Consider the following 23,948-nt stretch of genomic DNA (forward strand, 5'->3'; position numbering starts at 1 on the left):
CTCTTCTAAGTACCAGTTACCAATATAAAATCTGTACTGTTAAGTAAATTTTTGGTCTTCAAAGAAGATGCTTACAAAACTCATTTGCAAATAAATCAGTGACTCCAATTTGAACAGAGGCAAATTACTTCAGATCCGGGAGTAATCATGTGTTTTATGTTGTCAAATCATCACGCTAATGCAACATTGTTCAATGCTAATAGCAAATCATGTGTCCCACAACTCAACACCCTATATACAAAGTGAGCAATTTTTATATACACAACATAAGACATACCATTTCAACAATAACCTGGACAACAGTCATCTTTGGATATCATCAATGTAAGTACAAGCAATAGAACAAGCATCGTGTTCTGAGGACAAAGAATAAAGGGAAAAAATCTATGGACACTGACAATGGTAAAAATGGAAGAGTACACCTTGAGGTGATTCCATCAATGCTGAAGCAGGGTTGTGGATTTGCAAGGATTGTCTCGAACCTTTTCAAGATGAAATAAGATGGAAGATTCCACTTTACTGCAATGCTGATGGAGGATATATACATATTTATCTCCTGTTTATAATCTGAAATATCTCGGCAGATACTCTGATAACCATTTATCACTAGGAGTCAATGTGGAGCCAACCACATAACCCAGACTCAAGATATATATCTTGTAAATATATCATGGGCATCAAGAAGTGCCTCCTTCCTGTTTTTCACTTGTCTGAAGACTAGTGTCCAGGTCAAATCCTGTATCAAATATCTTCTTTGCTGAAGAATCAAACGTACATTCATGAAAAAGGGTCACCCTAATCAGGATGCATCTTACATTAACCTGGTAGTTCCTTCTATGACCCAGGCAACCCATCACTACTTTACCCTCATTTTTCATTATTTAACTTACAAACTGGTGGTGATGGTAGGGGATAGTTGTTAGAGGAAACAAAGATTAACTTATTGATGGGATGACTGGTTTGGGTGATTGTCAGTTATGTGAACTTCATGAAGAAATGAAGACAATTACAGATAATGAGCGTGTTAAGTACTGCAGGTACATCAGATGTAGGTAGATACGGTTCCTCCTTATCATATACCAGGTTGGCGCCAAGTACTGCAAGTACATCAGAAGTAGGTAGATACAACTCTTCTTTACTACCTACCTGGTGGTGCTAAGTACTATATGTACAGCAGTTGCTGGTAGATACAGCTCTTCTTGAAGACACATTCTTAGATTGAGCTATTAAATATAGGGTACTATATTTCATGCTTGTGCACTCTCTCTCCACAGAAGTGATGGAGTCAGATAGTCCATTGTCTTAAGAACAGGTATTCACTTGTTTCACATGTAACAATTTGTCAGCATTGTAAGCACCTATTGTCAATACTAAATTTCAGTTAGCTACAGGAACCAAATCCAACTTCTCATGGTTACAGTGATATAATTTTGATTGAAACAATTCACCAAGGTCACAATTTGACATCAATAAAAATACTATATGATATTACACTATTTCCAAAATCCCTTTTGATACCATATATTCATGATATTTCAGCACCATTACATATGAAGTTCAGGTGAGTAATGTGAAGTAGAGATAGTGAAGTTGTGAAGTGAACTAGAGATATTGGTGAATCGCTTCAGCCTCAGTTAGACATATGTGACACAATCACTGGTCCCGGCACTTCTACATGAGCAAGGTATGAGCAGAATTCAGTATTTGGTGTTTCAGGTCAGCAGTAGGTAACAAACAATTTCATGAATCTGGGCAGAGCCAGATACTCTCAGCTACTGATGAGCTTTCACGCCCATCTTCCATCATAAACTACATCTCCATTTCATAATGTTGGGCAAACAAGAAACATGTCTAAACAAAAGGTGCTAAGGAAAAAATATAACCTCATCAAATATGTCATCACATTAACTAAAACGTCTGTGTAAACTTCATCTACTGAACTAAAAGTGTAAAAGGATGTACATCAACATAGGAAATGTAATGACTATAGTTCTGAACTAAAAATATATTTGACAGTAATATTATCCAATCAAATGAGTCGGCGCTAATTTCTGCTGGTGGTCATGTGATCCCTTCTTCTTTGGCTGCCTCATGTTTCACTGGATCCCTGCATGGCCCCTGGGTGGGGTGCCAGGTTGTTGTACTGCTGCATACTGCTATACCTCCCAGGATGGTACTGAAAGTCATGTAAACAGAAGTACAGCATATATAACTCGCCACTATCCAAGCCATGCATGTTAGAATGCATACAGCAGCTATGCTCTGGTCAGCTGGTCAAGGAAGGCCACAGAAGGGACAGGTGAGGAAGGACAGCATGGTTATCATGATCATACACAATGAAGAAAACAAAGCCTTTTGTAACAGGTAGGGTAATGATAGAAAATGATGCTCACCATAAACAATCCAAGTACCGACTGTTCCACAGACTGGTCTTACCACAACGCAACAACAGAGTATGACGTCACAGATGACATGACATTACCAGAATAGTCTTTTAGGTGTGATGCCAAAATGGAAACTAATGTTGTCACATTGGAAAAGGTAATCAACAATATGATAAGGTAGTTAAAGATTCATAACAACCCTTCGGGAATTAATTGTGTTATACTGAAAATGTGCTTAGTCTAGGGCACCAAAATTGGTTCTGTCAACCTTAACAATTCATATACTTAATACCTGATCCATTCACTTACTTCAATACACAGTGTCCAATCACACAGTTTCAAGCACCTGCCGGTTACATAAACATATCTGTGCTCTGTTCTACCATGAGGATGTTGTAAAAGAGAAGGTAACTCCTTAACTACTTGGTTGTTCCAAATTCTTAAACACTTTGATATTTCCATCTTTAATGTGCTTAACATTGTTACACATTGTTATCAAGAGTGACAACCAACACCACTGGATAGGATGAGACAGATGAAAAGTGCTCTCTAGGCTGACCACAATAAGTAAGTGATTAACATAGCCTATCCAGGAACCAGATCCATTACCACCATATATGCTCACCTACAACTTGAACATGTCCCAACTTAAAAAGCTCTTGACTAAATGAAGTACATGCATGTGATGACCTCTCCACATGTATATCAGTCAGTGAATAATGTATTGGGGTTTATAGGCAAATGCAGCTACAAGCCGAGTTGGTAGTGTGAAAATCTACTGGTTGAGGCAGAGGTTATCAACATGGTGTTAAAAGAGAGATAGAGAGAGCAGATAAGTAGCTTGCCAGCAATACAAGAGATAAATCAACAGGCTATGTGTGGCAAACTGAATCAATGTTGTTTCATTGGTGATATATAAGATAGGCTTGTTTTTTGTATTTCAATACATTGTTTTTAAAAGCCATCGTCATTTTCAACCAAAGTTTCAAATATCGACCCCAAACCCATGCCACGTTGATAAGCATCAATGAGTACTTCTGTCTGCACAGGCAGAACATGAAACAATGTTTACTGAATGATAGTCATTGCCATACATACATCAAACATGGATGTCACCAATATAGAGATACTTACTGCGGGAGGAGGCGATTCACCCATTGGCAAGTTCAATGTTGCACCAGATTCTTCATTAACACTTCTGAAACAAACAGTTCGTGATAAACATTTCACTGGGATTTGGGAATTTACAGGAATCTACTGAGTGAATCAGAGGTGACAAACCAAGGTCTAATACTATTGTGACAGAGGTATTTGCACTGTACTGTGCTGTACACCACTTTGACATCATACGTACGGCATCACATGATATTATTACACAGTGTGTAATAACTTTGTAGAATTATTAAACAGTGATATCTGCAACGGGTGAGTAATAAAATAAGCTGTCAAGTAATTCAGTGTAAAAAGAATAAGTTGTCATGTGACTGAGTGTAATAAAACAAGCTGTTACCTTATTTACTGTAATAAAACAAGTTGTCATGTTATTTAGTGCTGTAAAACAATGATTTTAAATACCCATCTGCATGTTTATCGTCTGTATGTGTACAGTCGAAACCTCATTTATCTGGACGTTTTTGTTTTACTCGAAAATCAGCTGGATAGCGAGACATCCAGTTAACTGGATCAAACAAGCATGTATGTATATCAATAAGTCAATAGTAATAACAGTGAATCATCATAACATATAAGCGTACCAATAATACATGAAAGACAGAACGCAGGTTGTCAGGTTATCTCAAGACGTAATCATGACACATGTGAAGCTTCAGGTGGTAAGTTAGATAAAAAACGTAAATCTGTGACAGTAAGTCACTATTTTGCCAATTGAATATTCGTTTCTTAATTCTAAAGATGCACTTCTTGCCCTGAAAACATATGACATCATGTCCAAGTTATGCTGTCGCAGAAAGTAATATTCTGGACAGGATCACATGACTTGGATCATGTGACAGGCTATTTTTAACATGCATTGCGACAGATAGTTGGGGTCAATTTATAAGTGTTATGTACAGTACAACTACAGTGTAGTTAAAAATAATCCTACATAACATGTGTTTTCGTTACTGATAAGATGTTCTCACATCTCACATCTGCGAGTACAAGTTCTGAATGTAAGTTTCTTTTCACACAAAAATCGTCTGGAAGGCAGGGTTTCCAGACATACAGGGTCCGAGTAAACCTGGTTCGACTGTATATGAAGAAAATGCTAACATCTCAGTCTCTCAGGCAAGTCACAATGCCTGATCACCTGTTGTTCACTGGTCAACACTCTCCAGCACATGATACAAGGAACCAACTCTACCCTGGAATATCATCTACTGCAGTGGTCATAATGACAACAGTAGAGTGTTCCAGAGTAGAGACTGTTATCATATCCACCAAGCAGAGGTCAACAATTAGGCTGCTGTACATAAGCATTAAGAACAAGACAAGCAGACAAATACCTCATGACAAGCTAAAGCAAAAGACATAAAAAATATATTTGATGGAATTGTCCTCAGCTGATTCATTTTTGAAATTATGCATTGTTCTCTTGACATGACGAAGATAAATCTGGTGTCAATGAAGATTTCACAGTTTTCTGTCCCTGATCTCTCATAATCTTGACCAGACAGCTTGATATTATACCTGGGGATATGTGGGCAAGAAACACATCAATGCTGGGTTACATGTGGATTAAACTTAGGTCGGCAAAAACATTCTTCAGTAATACTGTATCACATTACAAGACGTAGTGCTTCAAGGCCAAGAACCGGTCTTCCAGATGAAGTAAATATGACCTAGGGACAAACGTCCTGAGAATGACACTAGGGATTACACAAAGAGTGATAACTTCTCATGATGCTACATGAAGGCTATGAAACTGACCAGTGTTGACGAAATGTAAGCCATTACATTTGTCAACACATACTTGCCCATGTGAGTAAGTCAGATGGATTGTCACCCTAAGTTTGAATGTCTGGGTTTTCAAGTAGAAGGTACAACCATTCCTACTTCCTACTGTCAATTCACAGTTCTTCTAAAAGACTAGATAATAATAATAATAATAATGAGGGTACTTATACTGCGCAATGCTCCATGCCACTTAGGGGCATGCTCAAAGCGCACACAAAACAGTTAAAAATAACATATCAAAAGACACATGAGAAAAAGGGTCGTAAATACAATCTTTGAGAAAGTGACGGTTTGTATCGGCTGAAAAGGTGTGTTTTGAGGTTACGCTTAAAAGCTTGAAGAGATGGAGCTGCACGTAGTTTAAGTGGAAGTGAGTTCCATAGTGCAGTTGCAACAGAAGCAAAAGAGCAAGCACCAAACGTCTTGAGGTTGAATGGTGGAGGATCCAGCAGGTGTTTGTTACTGGATCTGAGGATACGAGCAGGAGTGTAAGAGGTAAGAGGGCGCCATGGAGTTAACATACTGGTAAGTGAAAGTAAGTATCTTGATATCGATTCTTCCATGGATCCGTAACCAGTGCAAGGAATCCAGAATACAATGTATGTCACAGGAGGGCTTAGAGCGGGTAACAAGATGGGCAGCTTTATTTGGAGAGATTGCAGGCACTTTATCTGGGTTTTGGAGGCACGTGTGAGCAGACTGTTGCAATATATAGTCCAATCTTGATAGTATGAGGGAGCAAACAAGCAGAGCCGTGGTATCTTGGGTGAGTTGGTGGCGAATGCTGGATATATTACGGAGATGATAATGAATAGTTTTGCACAGCTGATTTATGTGAATTTCCATGGAGAAACTGTTGTCTAAGTAGACTCCCAGATTTCTCACAGCAGTGGAAAAAGGGATGGAAATGTTCCCAGTCTGAAGATGATCAAAGCAACCGAACAGTATAACCTCTGTTTTACTGTCATTCATTTTCAGCATATTTGATGTCATCCATGACTTGACATTACTGAGGCACAACTCCATGTTGTGTATGGTGGAGGCTTGATTATCCTCAGACAAATCCATTTTGTCAACCAGTTGTGAATCATCAGCATAGAAATGGCTAATGACCTGGTGCTGTGCAATAAGGTGACCCAAGGATTTGGTATACATCGTGAAGAGGGCTGGCCCCAACACAGAACCCTGGGGTACCCTGCTTTTTAGCACTGAGGGAGATGATTGGAGATCACCAATTTGCACATACTGAGACCTGTAGGACAGGTAGGATAGGCACCAGTTTTGAACTTTTCCAGAGATACCAAACTCAGTATGTCGTCGATTCATCAACCTGTCATGGTCAATTGTATCAAAAGCAGACGAAAGGTCCAGCATAACAAGCAAGGCAATGTTGTTGTAGTCGACAGCAGTAATGACTTTGTCCAATACGCAATTCAAAGCTGTTTCTGTACTGTGTGATGCTCTGTACGCAGATTGGTGCTTATCCATTAACTGAAATTTGTTCAGGTGATGAATTAACTGGTGTTTCACAACTTTCTCTAGCACTTTAGACAAAAGAGATAAGTTTGAAACTGGTCTATAGTTTGAATACTGTTCAGAATCTAATGAAGGCTTCTTGATAAGAGGCTTTATCACAGCGGTTTTGAAGCTGGATGGAAAGATGCCAGTTTACAGACTTTTGTTGATAATACTGGTGATTGTGGGTAGAAGGGTGTCAAGAATTTTCACGAAGAACTTGGTGGGTACAGGATCTAAGGGACAAGAAAATCTTGGAGGACATAATGATCTTCCTAATATCAACATCACAGACAGGAGATAACAGTATCTCTCAGTAGGTTTATCCATACCTTTGATGTAACCCTCACAGCATTAGCAAACTATATGTGTGTGCACCAAAAATGAATGTGAGAGATCAAGGGCATATAATTCTGACAGGTAATCCTGATCAGTGCTGTGCCAGAGATCGGAGCAGAAGAAAATGCAATGTACTGTGTCAAGATTAGAAAAATTCTTTTTATTTTAATGTAAACAAACCATTACCACAGTTGTGCTTATGCAGTATGTGGTTATAAAGCATGTGCACTTGAGTTGCATGTCGAAAACATGAAGGCTCATAGACATATGAATTCATCACACGCTACACACATCGTTAGCTCCACACTCTTAATTTAGGTTTCCCTCTTACATATTAGCTTCACACAAACACACACTATGGCCAGAGTTTTCATACTCACTGAAGATTGTGGACCCAATATCTTACATCAGATCTGACAATTGGACCCTTATCTACATCAGATCACACTCCTGGATCCAACATTCAGATCCAAACTCTAAACCAGACATAATATCTAGATCATATCACCCAACAGGGCTCAATATCTGTTTCAAAGCACCCAAACTGGACCCAAACTGGATCCACATACATATGACTGTACCCAGTATCTACATCCAATCCCCCAACTGGACCCAACATTTACACACTAACACACTATACTCCCATCCCTACACATACAACTGGAACATGCAAGTGGTATGTGTAGTACTATTTGTACAACAACGTTACACACAGAGGACATTTTTCTGACAAGTGCACACATGGAAGAGACTTGACAGTACCATTATTACAAGGGTTGTCTGTGATGAACACACAGACGCAGATCACCTACTTAGACTGATATCATGAGACAATAACAATTTTTGGTATTTCAAGTGTTATGTTAGTAAGACTAGTATATGTCATGCTTAATGAATGTTGAGTATGAGAGATTGACAATATCTTCAAGGTATCAGTCAACTTTTTAATTTTACAACCACACTGGGATGCACATGGCATAGAAAGAGGCACATATTCATACACAACTGCATGTTATACAACTACAGAAAATTGTCCCTGCTTGTAAGCCATAAAAAGCTAGTCACATCATGGTATAATGTTACAGCATACATAGGGCATATTGAAACAAAAGGAAAGAAGAGAAAGTGTTCAACAAAAACATACAAAAAAGACAGAAGGATTGCAGCCAACAGAATATATTTCCAATGATGTCCATCTACACATCAAGCAACAGTTGATTCACCCTTTGTAACCAAACAAGGCATGCAAACATCTTCACTCACTTTGCAGTGGTATCCTCTATCCAAAATGGTCGAGATCCTTGCTCGCTACCTCTAAATCAAAGTTTAACAGATTTGCATGACTGTCAAATTTTGAAATTAAACTAAACTTATCCTGAAATGGTCAAATAAGAAAAACATTCAACTTCAATTATCCAATAAAGAAGCAGTCCTGTCTCATATTATGCATTTAATCCAAGGACTCAGTGCTTCGACCATGCACATTCAAGGGTAGCAGACTTCATGCAGATTTCTTAGCTTTATCTTATGTTTATAGTCAAACTTCATAATTCAAGTTCTTCAAGACTGTCTTTGTTCACTCCCAAACCTGAAACTTTCGCTCACAGTAAGGAACAGGAATGTAAACAAAGCTGTGAACTAACAGAAATAATTATTTCTTTTGTGTAATTTTCTTTTAGAATACTTTTCTCATTACACTTCCAGCAACTTTTCAATAAATGTTACTGCCATTTTCAGACCTTTAGCCACAGCTAAAACAACTGTTACTAATTTTCTGAGGTCATTTTAGCCACCTAGCTAACTTTTTTTACAACATTTGTAGCCCTACAAACTTCTTAAGCCAATGTTTCGAAAATAAGGGCTCTTATCCTCAGTGTAAGCTCCAACAATGATTGTTATAAATATCATGATGTATGACACAGTTATAATGCCAAAGAATCCTAAAATAAACAGTTTGGCAGAATGCAAACAATGCTACGGACTATCAATCAAGCAGATTAACTACTAGAAGGCTCACTGGATAAGCTCTTGATGCTCAGCTGTACTGTTTAACACAAAGTCACCTCAAATGCCTAAAACAGAAACTGCAGACTACAAGGTCAAAGAAACAGTCCCATAACTTGCCAATAATAATTTGTACATTCAAATGCCACTAATATGCTTGAAACTGCTTCTCAGTCAGGGGCACCATGCTAGACAGTAAATGTAAGAAATAATGTGGGCTTTCACAGCACATGTCCTGAAAAAGATACAAATAACCCAAATCTTCAGGCAAGTTAATCCAGGAGTGGAAATAACTTTAGAATTGCTTCTGTCTACTATACTGGCTGATTTTCTTCTTGATTTTTAAATAAGCAACATGATTAACAACGGAAAGTCAACTGGACACCAGTGCAGCATCATGTACAAATCTGCTTGCCTTCCATAAAGAAGACAATGGACTGGACGTCAGACAATGGGTTATTTCCACCCCTGTAACCAAACAGTTGCCCTTTAGAAAATTTGATGTAACTATACAATGGATTCAACAAGCTGTATAGAGCGGCTGCTGAATTATGATACTAGCCAATATGTACAGTGTTTATTCCTACTCACACGCTTCGCCGGCTGAGGCTGGGGACACTGTTTCCTCCCTCCCTCTCATAACTCCGCATCGTGCCGTAGCTCTCATATGGTGGGGGGCGTGGCAGGAATGGATCAGTATCATCCACCGGATAGTAGCCACGCCTACACACAATATAGCCCTGATCACTTGAATGTCATGTTATCACACTAAAGAAATCGAAGATAGAAATGTTAAACCCATAATTATATCACTTTAACTAAAGGTTCAATGATGAACACTTTGACTATGAAATGAACATTTACACTACAAAATCAGCATTTACAAACACAAGAAAACTGTACAAATATTTTAGGTAATTATGCTTCATGTCCATGACTTTGGATTTATTCCTGGTCCACTTGTACACAGCAATCTTAGAACCACTACTGTTCAGAGCAACTTCTGTTAACACTACACTCACCCAACTAACTGTGGCTTGTGACAAGACATCTGAGTGTACAAATCAGATCAGTCTAAGTAAACTTAAGTCTCATTGTATTTCGTTACATTCCACCACAGAGTCTAAATAAACCTAGTAGAAGGTCGCGTCAGGTAACCTTTGAGTGACCAATGACAGTCCAATCAAACGCGAGACAGTTAAATAGGTTTAACCAATCAGAAAACAGCTACTGTTTAGGGATCGGAAGGACTTTCAAAATATTCAGGTCACTGACACAGATCTCTCTACATACAAAAATCTGCACATAACACAGTTATTTGACCTGCAGTAAATACATTTTGAGTTTTCTGTTGACATGGTTACCATTTGCTAATATTTCCACAAGATAACATCCTTGAATATTGCCAAAAACACTATTTTCAGCCACTGTTTAGTCACCGTTGGCATGGTTGTACGTACGCCGTGTGTATCACCCGGAAGTGAGTGTACACTAAATAGCATTCGGAATCATTCGTTTACGAACTTTTTCGAGATGAAAAGTTCAAAAGGAATGTGCACTTACACGATTTGGTAAGCTCTGTTCTGACTGGTCAATCTCAAAGGTTACCTGAGGTGACCTTCCATAAGGTTTCGTTAAGACTCAGCAGTGGAGTCTAACGAAAAGTGCTGAGGATAAGTTTGCTTAGACTGAAAATCAGATACATCATATTTATGAATTATTTACACTTTTGCTCCTTGAAATTCTTAGATAAAACAGGATTGTTTACACTCGGGTCTCAGATTATTGACGGTAAAAGTGCATTGCAGAATGTGGGCCCAGATCAACAGATGTATCAAACGTATTGGAGACACATCTATCAAAAGTTGCTCCATTAATTCTCAGAAAATCAGTGCAATGTATATCCTCAAGATGATATGGAGGAAACCACCTACTAACCTTTTACCAAAGTGTGGCCATGTGCGCGATGCAAATGCTATGGCAAACGTGACAGTGAGCCCCACAATCAGAGACATCAAGCACATGAATGCCAAACCAATCCTGAAAACAAAACATACACTTAAACCACAAGTATGAGACTACAGTGCATCACACATAAACACATGTGGTTGCTTTCATCGCTGTTTAACGCAACACATCAATATTCTTGCTATATGACAAAGTGATAGATATGTTGAGCATCAATCTGCATGATTGGGACATGATGGCATGTGGCCTCTTTCTTTAAAGAGATCAAATTTAAACACAATGCCTATGTCAATAGATCTTGAACAAAGATTTCCTTCTATGACCTTCCATGGCAAACAAGAATGTCATCAGGCAAAAATTACATTGAAAGCTAAATGTAATAACACAACAATCCGTGAAGATCCGGGATGGAACTGATCTTCCTTAACCCATGCTTGTAGTAAGAGGCAACGCATAGGACCTGATCTTCATACTGAAAACCCATGCTCGTAGTAAAAGGCAACTCATAGGAACTGATCTTCAGTAATCCATGCACGTTGTAAGAGGCAACTCACAGTAACTGATCTTCAGTAACCCATGCTCGTCGTAAGAAGCAATTCATAGGAACTGATCTTCAGTAACCCATGCTCGTAGTAAGAGGCAACTCATAGGATCTGATCTTCAGTAACCCATGCTCGTAGTAAGAAGCAATTCATAGGGACTGATCTTCAGTAACCCATGCTCGTAGTAAGAAGCAATTCATAGGGACTGATCTTCAGTAATCCATGCTTGTAGTAAGAGCCAACTCATAGGATCGCCTGGTCAGACTCACTGAGTTGGTTGGCACGTCATCATATCCCATATTCGAAGATGAATGATCATGCTGTTGATCACTGGAAAGTCTGGTCCTGACATGATTATGTCGAGACCACCACCATATAGCTGGAATATTGCTGAGCGTGTCATAAAACTAAATTCAATCAGACAGTCAATGAATGAATGCATCAATCAATCAATCAATAACACACCAACTCCAAATTCTGCAACAATACCACAAAAATCTTACAAATATATGTAAACACAGTAGCATCATGAGCATAAAGATATAATGCTCAATTTGTTGACAGTAATAACTAACAATCAGATTCACTTAATAGTGTATCAATTAGAAAACCATTTTATTTGACACACTAGTAAGACAACTCAAGACTTTAAACTGTCTGAGAAACAGTCTGCACCAGGATGTACAGTGGTTGAAAGATAGAGAGTTGGAGGCAGTCTGTACTCACATTGCTTTGTCACAGATGCCATTGACAGATTTCACGTAGTTGTTGTGGATATGCTCGCAGTTAACAACGTCATTCAGTGCCGTCAGGTTACTCACAACATACTTCAGCTCCTGACGCAGGTAGGCAACCGGCTTGCGAATCTAGCAAAAGATATACAGGGGAGAAATAAGTCAGTGACTGAGTGGTAGGTGTGATTTTGGTAGGTGAGTGTGTGAATGAATGCCACTTTCAACCAATTGAAGTGTACTTCCGCCTTGTCAACTGGTCAACATAATGAAAAGTTTCAAGAACCTGAGGTTGTAGAAACAATATTATCACAAGGACATTGTCACTGAATTAAACGTTATGATCAGCAGATCCTAGCCCATCTAATTTGCTGAACATGCCACACTGAGCTCCTGAGCACTGAGACAGACTTGAAAATAATAAACCAGACTGACACAAAAAATAATTACTTATGACATTACCTTATTCGAAATGTTGTACGGCTTGGCAAGGGCAACAGTCTTGTTGAGCGCTGATGTGGCCTGGGCAACAGCTTCATTGGCTTTGACAATGCTCTAAAGTGACAAAACAGATTTATAGATTGATGTATATGAACTATCAACACTACTATTATGAACTCTTTAGCTGAATAACACAGACTTTAACCATTCCTTACCTCAGTGAATGGCTTGGTGTTATCTGTACAAGTCAAGTATGCTTGAAGCACATCTAAAATGGAAGATAAAACAAGCATTACCAAACTGCTGGAATGAACTGTATATTGTTTATTTTTTGTCATAGGAATGTTGGATTATTATCATAGCAAATCTGGCATCAAACCCCTTACATCAATTGCGGTACACATATAAGGGGGTCCAACTCTGCACAGCAAAATGCCATGCCTTGGATGTCAAACAGATTCAGCATTTGCAGGGATAAAGAACTACAGAAACAACAGTTGAAAGACTTGAAATTATGAAAAGACAGATTGTCACTTGGGCTATGACCACAGGAGTTTTACAGCTCAAGAATGATTTAATCATGAATATAAATGCAGCAATGGTCTGATCCAGATCCCTTGCCTAGAATAAATTAACTTCTCTACATATTACCCTCTTCACACTCAGCTTGTATTTACCTTTCTTGACAGTACCAGATACTGTCCTTCGCACAAATAAGTCAGGATCAGAGCATAGATCTCCAGTGGCCTGAAACAGATAACAGCTTACAGGGTACTAGAAAAATGTTATGATTCACCTATATATTGACACATCAAACATAAATCATACCGATATGTTTTACTATGCACTGATTTTCAAATGCAACAGATACTCAGGTGTGTCATAACCCAGTAACAGCCCAGACTAGCACAACCTTACTTTCAGTCATTTAACAAAATGCTGAATTAACCAGTCAAGGAAGTGTTTGCTAGCACAACCTCCTGTTAGTGTTAGCCCTGAGTGAATGAGTGAGTACCTTAATATTTAGACTGCCAGCAACTGTTAGCCTTGGAATTATCAACAGGACGAACTAAGCATGTTCATACAAATCTAATGAAACTGAGCACAAAACATACAGCAAAATAGCTTTGTTTTGATCAAGAATAACTACAGGAAAATATGTACAAAGTATACAGAAAGTGACCTTTTAATTTCTTTTGTGATAATGTTTCTGAAGTTATGAGTCATTGACCCCGTAAACTACCACAGGGATAATAAACAAAAGAAAACTCAGTGAAACACAGGCGTTGCTATAAGTTCCATGAAACCCTCCTTACCATTGAAACACCTATGTAGAATCCAGAAGCTCCCCACATGAAAATAAGGCAACAAAGACTGCCTACAGCTGCTCTGTAAAAGAATCACCAATAACGTGAGGTCCTGTGACCACAGAATATGAGTCTCACCCTTGAGATGACAAAACCACATGGATGATCAATTTCTTTATTTGAACAATGGTTGTAGATTCTTATACCATTTTCAAGTACATACAGCATAAGAATCTATACCAAAATGTTGCCATGGTTATAACAAAGCTGATCCATAAATAGTTCTCCCCTTCTACAAGTCTTCCAACAGCCATTTAAAAACTCTACTGATAATTGGTATTGCTATAAAAAACTGTTCAGCATCATGACATAATGCATCATGGAATTATTGTAGATATTATTGCATATTTCAATCTCACATCTGAAATATTTCGCATTATTTTAATCTGACAATCTTCAAAGTAATGAAACAATAAAATGAAAAGCATAATCATACATACGTCACAAGAACACACTTGGATGACTTTGCAATGCCAATAAGGAACAACAGATTCAGGAATACAAATACTGTATTGAGAATCAATGTTGCAAGCCATCTGAAATTGAAATATAGATAGAGTACTGTGACAATGCAATACTGAAAACAACAAAATGTCAACAAATCAAATATTCTGAACAGTTGTTATCACTTTTCATCTGATCTTGGTAGTGATTTTATTCAAACTCATTAATTCAGATCCAAACTAACCCTCCTAGAGTAACAGAGCCTCCCTTCCAAGGTCCTTCAAGTAAAAGTGTCAAACCCAACCAACATTCCTTACACAAAACAGGTTACACAAACCCAAGAGTCAAACAGTATCAGAACTTTACGAGAAGTCTAGGGAACATCCCAGCCATATTAGCAATGGCCTGCACACACGGTTTTTTGGTGTATCAATCGTTCTTACAACAACATCGCACTGTCCCTACCCTCAATCATATCCATGTGTGTCTTGGGTTTTTTTCTATCTTTCGATCACATATTACCATGTGGAGTTATTTTAAAAGAAGAAAGAAATAAATAACCAGTTTGAATGTATAGGTAAGGGACCTTGAAGGATCTGATTTTCCTTTCCATAAGAAATCTGTTCTGTATCCCCAAGAAAGGATACTCAATGAAAGAAGCCCCTCTGAATTCAGAATGTTTCTTCCATGTGAAAATATCATAATCACTAGTAAACTTACTACCCACCTGTAAAATTCTATGAGGTCAATCTCCTGTTTGATGACATGAAGATCAAAGCCACCTGTGTCATTTTGTAAAACCTTTATGTCTGTGCGGAATTCAGCTGATTTGTCAATAATGCTTTGAATGAGGTTGTGAATGGAATGTGAAACTGTCTGGTTTCCGATAGTGTCAGTGACATTCTCTAAAGCCTGCACACCTCGCTTGGAGATCTGGTCAGCCAGCCTGTCCAGCACAGTCAGCTGAAACACAAGTCAACAGATGAGTACAAGAGTGCCTCACACCATAGCCTCTCACATAGGGCTGAGTATTGGCATACTTATTGTATTGCAATATATTGCTATTCAAGTTCCCATATTGCAATATGTGTTGCGATACATAGGGACCTTGCGTGTTTGACAGTGAGTGACACTAATTGTGCATGCCAATCCTTTTTTCTATATTATAAATCTCTAAGCATATAAGTTATGGTTCTGATAACAGAAATGGTAAAATTTGGTTGCAGTCATGGATTCTTTTTATAGCATTACGATATGCAGTTGTGTCACTGAATAATGAAGGAAAACATCTGATGTGAATGAAAGTATGAGTAGATTTTTACTTAAACCGTAACGATAATCACAAAAAATGCATATATGTTCTTTACCTAATATACCGGTTCTCAGAAAAAATATTACAATATATATTGTTTCAGAAGTGTATTGTGATATACCAGTATACCGGTAATAGTGTGCAACCCTACTCTCAAGTATCTTTACTACATACTGTTTCCTGGTTTAAGCATACTTGATGATCTCCTGGGGATACATTAAGATAAATCTCCAATTACTGTGCTGTTGTATCTCCCTTGATTCTAGAGCTCAATGATTTTATTACCCCCTTGGATGGCGTTTTATCCAATCAGGTGTCTATGCTGGGAAGTTGAGCATACCAATCACTTTTGCTTCTTATCTAACCGATCAAACTTGGCGACACAAATGATGCAGAGGTACTATGAAAGTGGTAGGAGTGGTAGGAGTGGTAGATTTCTGCACTGCAAACACACCTTTGTGGATTATATTTGTTGACAGTGGCAACCTTGATTGTAACGGTGGATTAGATGATTAAGCGCAGTAGTTGGAACAGTGACACAAATGCACGTGAGGTATATGAGAAGTGTTAACTTAGACCAACCCTACTTGTTCTCGGTGTTTTATTTAATGTGCATACCGCCTTATAATACAAACAAATAAATCGATTCGAAACTATGATCTTTTGTTATATAACTTTTTATCCTTAGTCCCCAAAAGTCTGGGATTCATAAGATCAATTAACATGGTAAAATTATGAGGATTAGTAATCTTAATTTCACTCTACTTGATTTACTTTTTTGTTAAAATTCACTGGTACGTTTTCACTGCAAACAGGCTATATGTCCTTCTTTGTGAATGACAGAGTAACACTTGAATCCCTTGAAGAGGACGTAAAGTTCACTCACCCATGAATTGCCTCCCTTGAACAAAGACTTGCCATGCTTGTCACTCTCTCCTGATTAAGCCCTTGCACCTGGGTTACTTAAAAAATTAGATATTTGTCCTTGTCCTAACTGATGCCTATTATGCTTCCAGAACTCGATGGAAACAGTGGTGGGTCAGGCCACAAGAAATCATCAGCTGTCAATTGATACGTCCTGTATCTCCCCTTCACTCCCCTTAGTCTGGGCTCTCATCCAAAATGATATTGACATTCTTGAGACCTTTACAGTCCTCTCTGTTGACAAGGGGATGAACAGACGCTTCAATTTTTTTTCTCCTTGTTTTAGTCTTTTGAAGACATATCTTCAGGGCTCTGACAGGACACAAAGATAAGTCTCGGGTGTCCTCTGGCCCAAGGGTCAAAGACAGCGCTGGGATGTGGAACTGTTGGTACAGTTTCCAAGTAATTGATTCCTTGCAGTGAAGTACCACAATCTCCCATGTTGAACCTAGTTCGTCCAGAGTCCTGCACATATATCTCAGACATCCTTGCCGCCGTAGCTAGGGCCAGGGAGAGGAGAGTGCGAGTATTTCGAAGGTTGTCTGCTCTATTGGTTCATAGGCATAACTTGTGAGATGCTTTAGAACTATGTTCAGGTCCCAGGCTGGCGCTCTGAATTGCTTCTGCTAGTCCTCAGCTTGTAGCAGCATGGTAGAGCAAGTAGTTCTAGCATTTCGTAAGCTTGATGCCTGTGTTCATTGTGATGACTGAACTGATAGCTGCCAGGTATGTAGATAGTTTCAGAACCTTTTAATTGACCCCAGTCTAAGTAAACTTATCCTCAGTACTTTTCGTTACACTTCACTACTGAGTCTAACAAAACCTTATGGGAGGTTATGTCAGGTAACCTTTGAGATTGACCAATCAGAACACAGCTTACCAAATCGCGAAAGTCGACATTCGCACATAGCTTTTGAACTTTTTATCTCGAAACGGTTCGTACCCGAATGATTCCGAATGCTATTTAACGTCCGATCGCTTCCCGGTGATGCACACGGCATGTGCACAACCATGACAACGGTGAGTAAACAGTCGCTGAAAATAGTATTTTTGGCAATATTCAAGGATGTCATCTTGTAGAAATATTAGCGAATGGTAACCATGTCAACAGAAACTCCAAAGCATATATACTGCAGGTCAAATAACTGTGTTGTGTGAGGATATTTGTTTGTGGAGAGATCTGTGTCAGTGACCTGAATATTTTGAAAGTCCCTCCGATCCCTAAATAGTAGCCATTGTCTGATTGGTTAAATCTATTTAACCGTCTCGTGTTTGATTGGACGGCCATTGGTCCCTCAAACGTTACCTGACAACATCTAAGGTGATATAATATTCTGCAACTTGAGTTGCTTTCACTGTCAGTTGCCCAGGCTTGAGGATCTGGTATTGGTGAGACAAATGTGTGTTGAAGTTTGTTGAACCTTGTGGTAAACAGGTGTTTGAAGGTTGATCCTATTTTCATGATGATGAGCTGGAATGCCTCTGGATGGAGCATCCGTTCCGTGGTGATGGATTTAGTGGGTGAGATAGAGCGTCCACTCCATGTTCTAAGCTCACAGGATTTGAAAAGCTTTTAAGCAGAAGTTTAACTAGTCTACAATGTTGAACAAACTAGAGGGTGAGCTGAAGTAGACTTGGTGATTTATGTAGAATTCCACTGTTGAGTTGTCTGTGAGAACTGTTAGTATTCGGTTGATCAGTGAGCTGGACCAGTGTTTTATGGCATTGATCACAGAATTTATTTCCATTTGGCTGATGTGCAAATGTTACTTCTGTTTCTACCACTTAATTGTCGAGATGTGTTCCCCATCCTTGTAGTGATGCATCTACATGGAGGTGCATGTCGAAAACCAGCTCATCTGAATAGGTCAATCCCCAGACATTCAACTTGTGAGTCAGCCCACAGGCAAATTGTAGCGCAAATGGGGTTGCACAAAATGGAGAATATCACAAGTCTTCTTATATGTGTGAGCGAAGAAAGCAAAGGTTGGCAACATACTTTCCTCGCTTCGGGTCAATAAATATTTTTCAGAATTCCAACCCCATATTTAATAATTATTCATATGAAATATGTTTTATTCAACTTTCTAAGCGCCTCTCCAGGTATTCCGATCGTTCTTCGCCTCCATTACCCCTGCCAGCTTCCGGCTGAATGGAGTGACAGAACAAGAATAAGCAGAAATAAAAATGAAATACCATATTTCCTATTTTTATCATGAACCTGTTGGAGTTAATTTGTCTTATCTGTCGTTGCTATTGTTAGAATTGTTGTAACACTTATTCTATGTAACACATATTCTACATATAAAAAACTTATTTTGAAATGAAAAATATTTTCTGACCGAAGCGAGGAAAGTAGGTTTGCCAACCTTTGCTCGCTTCGCTCTCATGTAATAAGACTTGTCATTTTCTCTATGCTGCGCAACCCATTTGCGCTACGGCTTGTCTGTGGTCCACCATAAAAGGTACATCTTGAGACTGTCTGGTAGAGATCGGATGCATGCTGTCCAGGTGTCTTGCCAGGGAACGCTGCAGCAGACGTAATTGTAGTCTTCCTCTGTGAGTCAAGTCTTGCACTGAGGTGAGTAGACCAAGGAAACATTGCCATCTTCGCAGTAGTAACGGAGAGATCACTGCTTCTGGAATCATGGCTTGAATCATGACCCAACGATCTTCTGGGACCACAATACAATTCTGTGTCATGATGAAGCTTATTCCAAGAAACTGAAGATCTTGCTTTGGTTCCAACTCTGATGCCATCAAGTTTACAAGCCATGCCCAGTTGTGTGAGCAGTTTGATGGTGAAGTCTAGCTGCTGTCTGAATTGACTGGCTTCTTGAAGAACTTTTATCCTGTCATCCAGGTAAAAGGCACTGTGTAGACTTTAACGATGTAAATAAAACTATTTACACTTGATACAGGAATTGCTGATAACCTTCAAATCACCATCCAGGTCAGGCACTCTCATGAAGGGGTCCAAGTGATGCAGAGAGAGAAGTTCTTAGTTTTGAACGATGATACACGTTGATTCTGCTACCGGGTCACTTTCTTGAACACTGAACGGAGGTTTGCCAAGTCTAAGCAGTTAGTGATCCAAGATGTGACCTCTGCTTCTGAGAAGACATAGTCGCCCTCTACATCCATGTAGTGAGTGAGTTTAGTTTTACGACACACTCAGCAATATTCCAGTTATATGGTGGCGGTCTGTAAATAATCCAGTCTGGACCAGACAATCCAGTGGTCAACAACATGTGCATCGATCTGCGCAATTGGGAACGGATGACATGTGTCAACCAAGTCAGCAAGCCTGAACACCCAATCCCGTTAGTCACCTCTTACGACAAGCATAGTCGCCTACAGTCCGTGTAAATTCCCTCAGTTCCATGTCCACCGAACTGTGTCTCTGCAAACCTTCCTCTTGTGAACCTTCCCTTCGTAAACCTTCCCTTCACAAATGTTCCTCCTTCTCCTAATGTCTGTGGGAGATGCAGGATTTTGATGTTGAGCCAGGAGAAAGAGAATCAAAGAGGATTCCCACAACCTTCTTGAACACTGCGGGTTTGCTGACGTGATTTCATAAATAATATAAACAGAAATAAACAACATATCGGGACCCCAAGTTACCTCCATCTGTCTCGGACAATGAAGAGGAGAGTGACAAGTATGGCATGACGCGACTGTTTGGGTGGGAAAGGGTTCAATTGAGGTTACTCGTGGGTAAATGAGCTTTTATATTCTCTTCATTCGCTCAAGCATGGGTCAGGATAAGGAAAAATTTAGTGTAGCTGACAGAAAATGGATACATAGATACACAAAATATTTTGTCTCGCTGAAATTGTTTGTTGCAGCTGGATGATGACATGTCAACAAACTTTTTTTGCTGTGGAAATAGCAAGATTGCATGACCCACATAGGTTAAGTGTCAAATTGTTCCGTGCATAAAATCTATCCATCAGTACCCAAACATTGTACATTCATAGAACCTGCATTTAAAATGACCTAATGCCGGAATGTATATCTTTTGGTAAAGTAAGTTTTAGATTCTATATTTTCCATGCTCACTGTATAAGAGTTCATCTTGTTATAGCATTGGGTATATGTTAACTAAACCACTCGTAGATTGCAGAGAAAAGTGTGATTGGTATTTCTGGCTTCTGGTATACAAGGCATACACATACTTGAGGAGATTGTGACTCACTGTGTGTTTAGCATTCTGCAGCGTCTGGTTAGTATCTGCCAGTGAATCAGCAAGGTCATCTACACCATCATGTGTCTCCTCGTTACCATAGAAACCAAATGCTAGCGCAGCACTGTAAGCAGATTATAAGGATTCATAAGTCCATAAAGCATATGACATAACTCCACTATGTTAGCTTAGTATCTTCATTTGGACACTTTTAGATTTTCTCTGGTACCAAAAAAATTCCAGTTCCAAAGAAAAATTACATTCACTATTGACTAATTGCATGTAAGCAGTTTCACAGAATTTGTTCAGTTTCAAAGTATTAATTCAAATGTTGATATACAAGTGAATATTTTCTTCAGTTGATAAAAATTCTATCATATTTTCTTTTCTTCTAACTTTGCCTCTGAAGTTCTTCTTTATTCTGATGTTATGTCAACATACCATCCGAGGGTGACCATAACACCAATGAAGACCTTCAGACAGCCTGTCTTACGTCGCTTCTTAGGTTTGTCTTTGCAGCACTGGACTACATAGTAACAAGAGAACAAGAGCAAGGAGATCAAACACCACAACACTGGTAGGGCTGCAAAAAATATCAGCGCCTGAAACAGAAAAAAATGTGAAATCTAGATCAATGTAATCCTTGATTATCCAATGAATTAAATCTTCATTATACATGTATTAGAGTAAACATCCATTCACCACCATGGCTACAGAAGCTAAATCATAGTAAATGACCATGACTGTTTGTTTTATTATTCACAAGCATAGAACTGAAGAAATCTTCCAAACGCAACTTTACCAATGTCTACATTTAAAAATTTCAGATACGACAGAATCCTTGAAACAATTCATCATGTTATTAAACAACCAACAGCTTGAAAGTGTGTTTAGAAATGGGGAGGGAGTGCCTTGTGCTTTTATCCAAGACAGTGTGCAGACCAGTCAAGGTGAGTACAAGAAATGTGTCCTCTTGCTTTAATCGTGTTTAATTTATATGCTATATTTATTGGTGTGTCACTTATCACGTGGATCCTTCAAACTGATAGATAAGGCTGCACAACACATATCAAATGTTTCTCAGGCATATATATTTTTCAAAAGTGACAAGGGAGATAGGACTTTTTAAAATTGTTTGATAGAAAAACATGTGACGAGTGAGGAATAATTCTTTTTCTCTCAGAAATTCAGCTTGTGACATTTAGCACATGGTAATGACTCAATGAGTTGTTGATTATGTCACACTCATTCTTACTGACACTCATTCTTATAGTGGACAAATGGATGATCAAGACGCTGCCAATCAAAAAACATTTCTTAAACGGCAATAATATATTGTTACACACAAAATGCAAGTGACGTGCAAATGCCTGAAAAACATTTCACCCTTTTCATTTAGCCTTTGTATAAGAGTATATTTTCATGCTATCATAATTTGGTTGTTATGAGCTCTAAACATGAAGCATAAATATGTACAAGCTTAGTTCACACACACACTGATCATAAATTGGAAACTAAGTCACAATAAAATTAAAGCACTTAGAACTAATTAAAGAACATAAACTAATTAGAGAACATTAGCTAATCTTCTCTGAAGACTAACATTTAGCAAACCAAACTAGTGTTAGTCTTTGAATAATATTTAAATCCACAAACAATTATGGTTGTAGTAAAGTTCAAGCTAGTCCAGTCAAATGAGCATATATCACCATGACCTCTTATGCTACCACTATTCATGAAATTATTATATGAAACATTTTTCCTAACTATATAATCCATGAATAATATACCTAAAAAGCATTCACTTCTGCATACATTTTATGACAACCAGTAATGTCTACAGACAATAACTGACACTTTGTAACACTTAATCTGCTCAGTAACATCACCCAATTACCAAAGACTTAGGAAGCACTTTAAACTAGTGTGCCAGTGAACACTAAAGAGCTTTGGATAAGTAACTGTAATTGCACCAGATAAGCACAGGCTAAAAACAGAGGTTGAGCATTTATGCTTGACTAAATAGTTCTATTTATCATGTTCATACACAGAACCGTTTAGTAAACTGATGATTATGATTATGATTCTGGGATAATTTACCACTGAAAATGTGTTGGGTCATAACATTCATGCTGCATCGATTGTGGGAATTGTGTTTTGTTTCCGATCTTTTCGTTTGGTTTCTTCTATGTCTCAGTCTCAGTCCCATGATGATCGCCTCTTACAACGAGCATGTTTTACTGAAAACCAATTCTAACCCAGATCTTCATGAGTTGTTTGTAATCAGTGTAGGTACTTCTACTGAAAATGTGTACATTTTCTATAGTTTGGTTACACTGCTGGTTTTCGCTGGCAGGTATGTTAATACTGATCGGGTGTCATTCATTTAGATATTTACGAAGCCGAAAGACATTTTCTATTTGTTCACAAATCAGGTGATCAGGAATACCAGCTAGCGTTTCTCAAACAAAATAACAAATTGTACGTATCTTCCTGTAACTATACAACTACACAAAATCCACACTTAATCGAAGATCGCAGTCCTTACCTCTCTATATGTTGGTCTTTCAGGGTCGAAAGTCGAGTTTGTATATTGAAATGTCAAATCTATGTGTGGGAACGAGTGAAAAAAGTCCACTAGCCACGTCTGATGATACTGAACTGTTGACATGTTGAATAACCTCTAAGCCGTGGTTATGACACGGGGCCTGGTGGTTACAATGAAGCTTGCAATGCTTGCAAAGAGCTGATTACAAATGATATAAACAGATGCTGTCAGGTGCCCTCTCCGCCATATTCATCACGTGAGCTCCGCATTAAATATGGCTGACTATTA

General features: G+C 38.6%; 1 protein-coding gene across 3 annotated transcripts; it reads right to left on the minus strand.

Moving 5' to 3' along the window:
• Positions 1-137: 137 nt before the first annotated feature.
• LOC137284903 (protein tweety homolog 1-B-like) lies at positions 138-23,930 on the minus strand. Of its 3 annotated transcripts, XM_067816941.1 has the most exons (15): positions 23,661-23,820; positions 21,554-21,714; positions 21,125-21,236; positions 15,418-15,653; positions 14,687-14,782; positions 14,196-14,268; positions 13,557-13,626; positions 13,095-13,147; positions 12,901-12,993; positions 12,434-12,573; positions 11,136-11,237; positions 9,789-9,920; positions 8,457-8,507; positions 3,519-3,582; positions 2,001-2,176 (listed from the first exon to the last, which is right to left on the minus strand). In XM_067816941.1, the coding sequence occupies exons 1-15, from the start codon at positions 23,781-23,783 to the stop codon at positions 2,090-2,092; spliced, it is 1,593 nt and encodes a 530-aa protein (XP_067673042.1). In that variant the 5' UTR covers positions 23,784-23,820; the 3' UTR covers positions 2,001-2,089. The 3 variants fall into 3 exon arrangements, with proteins under 3 accessions (XP_067673043.1, XP_067673042.1, XP_067673044.1); XM_067816942.1 differs by lacking the exon at positions 8,457-8,507 and having other exon boundaries at positions 138-2,176; positions 23,661-23,930; XM_067816943.1 differs by lacking the exon at positions 8,457-8,507 and having other exon boundaries at positions 3,519-3,579.
• Between the last annotated feature and the right edge of the window lie 18 nt (positions 23,931-23,948).

The sequence above is a fragment of the Haliotis asinina genome, chromosome 5 (assembly GCF_037392515.1).
Source record: "Haliotis asinina isolate JCU_RB_2024 chromosome 5, JCU_Hal_asi_v2, whole genome shotgun sequence".
NCBI lineage: Eukaryota > Metazoa > Mollusca > Gastropoda > Lepetellida > Haliotidae > Haliotis > Haliotis asinina.